The 7557-nt window shown below is 36.1% G+C and overlaps 1 protein-coding gene across 3 annotated transcripts in view; it reads right to left on the bottom strand.

The window, feature by feature from the left end:
- Positions 1–285: 285 nt before the first annotated feature.
- The window catches only part of Asb5 (ankyrin repeat and SOCS box containing 5), a 43361-nt gene continuing 36089 nt past the window's right edge, over positions 286–7557 (bottom strand). For all 3 annotated transcript variants that reach the window (XM_070016450.1, XM_070016452.1, XM_070016451.1), the window contains exons 3-7: positions 4845–4952; positions 4022–4172; positions 3722–3856; positions 1868–2059; positions 286–414 (exon numbers count right to left, since the gene is read on the bottom strand). In XM_070016450.1, coding sequence (XP_069872551.1) covers positions 287–414; positions 1868–2059; positions 3722–3856; positions 4022–4172; positions 4845–4952 — 714 coding nt within the window. In that variant the 3' untranslated portion in view covers position 286. The remainder of the gene's footprint in view (positions 415–1867; positions 2060–3721; positions 3857–4021; positions 4173–4844; positions 4953–7557) is intronic.

The raw sequence follows: 7557 nt of genomic DNA, 5'->3' as shown, positions 1-7557 counted from the left end.
TAATAAGTAGTATTTTTGACTTTGAATAAACACAAAATGGAGAATTTCCCAATCTTGTTTTTCTTTAAGAGGATGTATTAGAACAGTGATAATGTGTAGGTATTTAAACATAATCAAAGAGACAGTAAAAATAAAACAACAGTACTAACTCCTTAGGTATTTCACTGCTTCTCCATTTCATACTTTGAACTTATTTATGCTCAATTACACCTTATTATGAAGCATTCATTATGCAAATGAAGTAGGAATTCCTGATTTTCACAGAATTTTAAGTTATTTTACCACCTTATCGATACTGTAAGAAATTCTGTAGTAAGGTTGGCAGTTGCAGCTCTGATATCAGGTGCAATCTGGGTCTCCCAATGTAGTTTCGGATACACAGTCGGCAAAGTTGGCAGAGAGAACTCGGGGTAGCTACGAGAGAAGACAGGAAGGTGTTTGTTAATTCTAACCAAAACAAACTTTTATGTCATAAGATACATGAAATATAACATAACAACAAAAACAAAACCCTTACAATGTTTTGTTGAAAATTATTTTTATTTATTTTATTTTATTTTATTTTATTTTATTTATTTTTATTTATCATGGGGCTTGAACTCTGAGCCTGGGCGCTGCCCCCCAGCTCTTCAGCTAAAGGCCAGTGATCTACCACTTGAGCTACAGCACTATTTCCACTTTCCTGGTGGTTTATTGGAGATGAGAGTCTCATAGACTTTCCTGCCTGGGCTGGTTTTGAACTGAGATCCTCAACTCTCAGTATCCTGAGCTAGGATTACAAGTGTGAGCCACTGGTGCCCGGCATGTAGTAAACTATTATAATGAATAGACTAAGAAAGTTTACCTAAATACATTTGTATTGTTTGATTTATGAGATCATACAACAAAGATGATTTCCATCCTCAAGACTGCGAAATTGTTGTTGCATTAAAAAGCCTCAGAAATGCATCCTGGCATAAAAAACACAAGTAATGTGATTCACTGCAAAAAGTGGAAAATTCAAAATTATAGCTTTTCCTCAGGTTCAGATTTGATATTTAATCTTAAAAAAATTTTTTGTTACAGCTGGGAAGGTGGCTCAGAGTTAAGAGTGCTGGCCTTGCATGCATGAGGTCCTTGGTTCGATTCCTTAGCACCACATAAACAGAAAAAGCCCGAAGTGGCACTGTGGCTCAAGTGGTAGAGTGCTAGCCTTGAGCTAAAGAGCTGAGGGACAGCACCAAGGCCCAGAGTTCAAGCCCCATGACCGACAAAATTGTTATAATCTCAGGACCAAGTTTAACAAATTATACTTAAAATAGATTTTTTTTTCTGTAGTGAGACCATCTTTCCTTGTTACATGTCTGCAGCATTCTACAGAAAGCATACTCCCTGATAAAATGGAATTGTTTCCCAAAATAAGATAAGAGGCTTTTATATCAGAACAAGATAACATGCAGTGTCAAAACAAGCTGAATATCCTTCACCAAAGGGATATGAGTGGTTAGATATGGTGAAAATTAAAATGATGAATTTGTCTCTTTGTGGCACTGGGTTTGAATTTATGACCTTTGTACTCTAAGTGTCATCTGCCACACCATTTAAGCCCCATCCCAGCCCATTTTTGCTGCTTATTGGATAGGAGAACTCACTAACTTTTTTCTCCAGACTGGATTTGAAACATGATTCTCCTGATTTCTACCACCTGAGCACCTGGATTACAGGATGATGTCATTATAGATGAAGTGCTTAGAAATAAATGTTGAAAAAGCTTCAAAATAAATCTTGCAAGTTGCATGACATTATTTTACATGTCCAAACACAGCCTTTCACTATGTCAGGTGAATTTACGTTTGTGATTATGAATGTGCCCATCTCTCCCCCTTACCTTCGTGTTGAAGTAGTATCCTTTCCATTGCACTGTTAGCTGTAGCTACATCAATAGGTCGCAGAAGCTCTGTGTTCTTGGCATTGATATCTGCTCCAAATTCCAGCAGTAAGTTTACAACTTCTGTACTAGACTGTTGAGCAGCAGCATGTAATGGAGTGTCCCAATACTTGCCTTTCTGAACATCAGCACCTACATTTCAATAGAGAGTGAAGGAAAGAAAATTACTAGATAAAGTGGCGCTGTGGCTCAAGGGGTAGAGCGCTAGCCTTGAGCTGAAGAGCTGAGGGACAGCTCCCAGGCCCAGAGTTCAAGTCCCATGACCGGACCCCCCCCCAAAAAAACCCAGAAAATTACTAGATGAATTGGTTTCCTTTGTGGGGAGGTGATAGGAAAGGCAAATGAGGATAGATATGGAGGAACCTCTGTTTATAAAGTTATTTGTTTTATATGCATGTGTTATGCATTCCTCAGGAATATACAGGATAAATAGAAATATGTATAAATATTCAAACCTTATATTCAACTCTAAGGGCCTTATATATGCATATATCTAGATAAGAAGGTACACATATTTGTAATATTCTCAAATATTTCTCTGCATGCTTGAAAGAATTAAAAGGGATTTTTTATGTTAAATAATCCCAATAGCAATCTTACTGATTGTCTAAACAGTTAATGATTCTGTTCACATACTCATATATATTTTTCTTCATATGCAGTAGCTTTTAGTATTAATCAAGAGCTTATAATTTTTATTCTTTTCATTTAGTTCAAGGAAATAGAGATCTGAAGTTCCGTGGAAAACTCGAGTCAAGATATGACATATGTAAGTATATATAGATATCCTGCCACCTTTCTACTCATGTAATTGATCAAATGACTATAGAAAGGTTTGGGTATTCAAGTGGAAAAGCATATCAACAATATTTGCAAGCAAGGTAAAACTAGAAGAAATTCTTACAATTTTATTAACAAACAGGGTCTGAAAATGTCAATCAATGCTGTATAAAAGGACTTTTTGATATTTTTGAACCTATTATAAATATTTTAGTAGAAAAATTAATATAACTTAGCAAAATAGTACAACAAAAACAATATTTGTTATTCCCAATTTAGAGGAGAAAATAACCTATCAACAATTACTAACCGAACTTGTGTTTAAGGCACTATATAGAACAAAAATGAAGTACTCATTCTGCTTAAAAGAACAAGAATTATCCAAGATAAGAGTTATATATAAAGAGATTACAGTAGAAATGCCAATCTGAATATACCAGCAATCAATTATTGTAAACAGTAAATACCATAGATATAATTGGTTTAAAATATGTATATTTTAGCATCTACTAGATGAGAGAAAATACTATGCTGCAAAGAAGAGATAATAGGATGAGAACACTGGGTTGAGGACATAGTTCCCACCCTAAAGGAGCAGCAGATCCCAAGACAGGGGAAAGACTGCTATGATCTCAATTAATTTGGAATCTTTCTCAGTGGCATTCATCTGAACCTTGAAGAGTGAGTTATTTCATGTAACTGGAAAAAGACTTAAAGCCATTTCAGTAAAATGGAACAAGAAGTCTGGGAAAGAACTTGTATTTTATTATACAAAGCGGGGTTCCACAGTTCATTTTATAACCAAATGTGTGTAAATGTGATGTGTACAAAATATAGATTATGTATCAATGAACTTTGATGTCTTCTAATAAAGAATGAGGTTCTATTTTAGTTAGATACCAATGTGCAAAAATGTAAAACATATTTAGTAATGAGTTATAATTTCCAAAGAAGCTTAAAGAAATAACTGGTAAAATATATGGACAGAGTGAAAGACATTTTAAGGAAATATACCAGCATAAAGAAGCTTCCAGACGCAATGGAATTGCTGTGCCATACAAGCTACATAAAGAGGAGTGCCCAAATGAGGAATTTCTTGGTCAACATCTATGCCCCAGGATATCAGGATGTCTAGACATTCATGGTGACCTGCCAACACAGAGGAAAAATGAGGTTACTTTTAGTTAATATCTACCTCCACATGCATCTCAACCACTACCCTGACCCCAATAGAATGTTATTCATGGAAAGATATGTGCAGTGCTGCATTTCCAGGATTTTCCCCCCTTTCTCTTAATCCCACAACCAAGGTACCTTTGTTGGCAGCCTCATGTGTAGGAGATGGAAGGCTGGACTCCAGCTGGGCTTTGGCTCCATATTCCAGAAGAAGTTCTGTGCAACTTGCACTGCCTTGTGAGCACGCATTGAACAACGGAGTCACCCCATCGATGGTAACTGCATTGACCTAAATCAAACCCAAAATCTAATTATTAGACTCACAAGTCATGAATGAATAACGATTTATTCATGCATTTTCAAAAATTATGTGATCCATTCATTAGAAAAAAATGTGTGGGATAAATATGACAAAGTCTATTTATCCCCTACACATCCATAAAATGGTTTTAAATTTTTAAGAAAAAAACCCAGAAATATGATATTAGCAGATAATTCACAGGAATTGGGTATGCTGCTAGTGAAATTCCTGAGTATGAAACAAGGACTTTCAACACTGAGGTACATTTCAGGAAGACAAGAAAATGTAATAATGATGAATTTTGATGAAGCCATTTTGCTGATGGTGAGTACTTACATTGTGAAATCATTCATTCCGTTTCTGAGAATTTAGCTAAGGAAAAAATCATCCCAAAGAAAAGATTATAGGGCTAAAGGTCTTCATCTAGTGCTACTTTAGAGCCATGAAAGCAGAAAATAACTTAAATATTCCATATGCTTATGCAGCAGGTTACCAATTCATACCATCATAGAAAATCCCTTTTAGAGTGCCCTGAGGCAACTCAAGGCTTCATTTTTATTTGAATATTTTGGAAAACAACTGAGAAAGCAAAAGGGAAGGTTTTATTTGATTCTCTCAGTCAGTAGATATGAAACTATGAATGCTTGCAAAGGTGCTTACATTAGCTCCAGCTTCTAGAAGAGTTCTGGCACATGCGACATGATCTCCCAGGCAGGCTTCGTGCAATGGGGTAATGTGGTCAATGGTTACTGCATTTACATTATAACCCTAAAGGCAACACAAAGCGTTTTGAAAGGTGAGCACAAACGTATAGCAAATCATCAGCACCAACATCATTTGGGAGTGTGATATTTTATTGTTTTATTGTAGAAATGATATACAAAGGGGTGACTGTTGCATAAATAAGGTTATGAGTACATTTCTTTTTGAAAAGTGTTACCTCCTCCCTCATTTTCTCCTGCTTCCCCTTCAACTTCCCTCCTGCCACAAGTTGGGAAGTTCATTTCCAACATAGTGTCTAGTGAGTATCACCATTGTCTCACCATTTCTGTGATTCACCTCTTCTTACACAAATCAGTTGAACTTACATACAAGACAAAGGATACAGAATGGTGCTGGCAAAATTGGTTTAACACCTGTAGAACACTAAAGCTAGATCCTTATATATCACCCTGCACCAGAATCAACTTCAAATTGATAAAAGATTTCAAAGTCAAAGTAGAAACCCTGAAAACATCGCAGGAAGGAATGAGAGAAATTCTAAAACTCCTTTTCACAGGCTGAAATTTTCTTAATAAAGACCCAGAAACACAATAAATCAAAGAAAGGTTGGACAAATAGGATTGCATGAAACTGCAGAGCTTCTGCATGGCAAAGGACATGCTAGCAAGATCAATAGAAAGCCCATGGATTGGGAGAAGATCTTCACTAGCCATACAATGGACAAGGGTCTCATATCTAAAATATACTTAGAACTTAAAAAATTAAATCCCCCAACAACATATCTCAAAGAAACATCTGCCCTATAAATAAGTGGATCAAAGTCTTAAAGAGAAACTTCTCTGAAGAGGCAATAAAAATGGCCAATAGACACATGCTCAACTTCTCTAGCCATAAAGAAATGCATATCAAAACAATTTTGAGATTCCACCTCACCCCAGTTACAATGTCTATAATCAAGAAATCTAATAACAGATGCTGGAGAGGATGTGGCCAAAGGGAACCCTACTGCATTGTTGGTGGGAGTGTAAACTTGTTCAACCGTTTTGGAAAGCAGTATGGAGGTTCCTCAAAAGACTCCACATAGAGCTCCCCTATGACCCAGCAATCCCAAATGGGATTGGGCATTTACCCAAATGATCACAAACAAGACCACACTAAAGCTACCAGCACAACTATGTTTATTGCAGCATTATTTACCATAGCTAAGATATGAAACCAACCCAGATCCCCATCAGTAGATGAATGGATCAAGAAAATGTTATACACACACACACACACACACACACACACACACACACACACACACACACACACACACACACACACAATGGAATTCTATGCCTCCATCAGAAATAATGGCATTGCCCCATTTTTCAGGAAATGGAAAGACTTAGAAAAAAATTATATTAAGTGAAGTAAGCCAGGCCCAAAGAAACATATGTCCCATGGTTTCCCTTATTTGCAATAACTAGCATATGTCTAGCACAGGCAGAAAAGGTCCAAAAACTATGTATATATGACCATATAATATGATGTTAAGCAAAATGAACCCCAAAATAGGGATACAAATATTTTTTTCTTTCTTGCTATTGTTTTTAATGTATCTATAATGTTCTATGTGATTTTTTTGTTTCTTTTGTATGTTCTTCTCCAAAGGTATAATCCCTGTTTTCACTGTATTTGATTTCGGTGCCCTGCACTTGTATATACATTTTTCTAATTTAGGGAAGGGGTGGGAAATAACAAAATGCTGAAATAAGGATACAGGTTGACCCATTGTAACAATGAGATGTACAAGACACTCTGGTGAAAATGAACTTTACAACTTCGGAGGTTGGGGAGAAGAGTTGGGGAGGTGGGGAGGGAAGGGTTGGTAGGATAAAAACAAAGGAGGAGGTAACAATGCTCAATAGGAAATGTACTACCTTACTCATGTAACTGTAACCCCTCTGTACAGTATTTTTACAATAAAAACATATATAAAAACAAAAGAAATCAAAAACAGTGACTACAGGCCATAAGCCAAAAGAAAACAGAAAGAAAAAAAAAAGAAAAAATTGCAAATAGTACATTATAAAAACCCTCATTTCCATTTCTTAAAGAACATTTTGATAAACTTCATTTTATATGGTCATATGCACCTAGCTATTGAGCTATTGTAATCCTCTGCTCAGAATACTATAGACATATTCTAGTTATTACAAATAAGGGAAATCATGAAGCCTGTGTTTCTTTGGGTTTGGCTTGCTTTGCTTAAAAACTTTTTTCCAAGTCTTTCCATTTTCTTGCAAATAGGCGATGTCATTTTTTTCTGATGGAAGCATAAAATTCCATTGTGTATATACATCGTATTTTCTTCATCCAGTCATCATCCCGGTATCTGGGGGTATCTGGGTTGATTCTGTATCTTAGGTATGGTAAATAATACTGCAATGAATATGGTTGTGCTGGTAGCTTTAGTATGGTTTTATTTGTGTTCATTTGGGTAAATGCCTACATATGGGATTGCTGGGCCATAGAGGAACTCTATGTTTAGTCTGTTGAGGAACTTCCATGCTGCTTTCCACAGTAGTTGAACAAGTTTTACATTCCCACCAACAGTGTAGCAGTGTTCTCTTTTGGCCATATCCCCATCAGCATTTGTTTTTAT

This window comes from Dipodomys merriami, unplaced genomic scaffold (assembly GCF_024711535.1).
Source record: "Dipodomys merriami isolate MVZ:Mamm:240054 unplaced genomic scaffold, mDipMer1.0.p SCAF_12, whole genome shotgun sequence".
Taxonomy (NCBI): domain Eukaryota; kingdom Metazoa; phylum Chordata; class Mammalia; order Rodentia; family Heteromyidae; genus Dipodomys; species Dipodomys merriami.
This window is presented reverse-complemented; position numbering and strand designations above follow the sequence as displayed.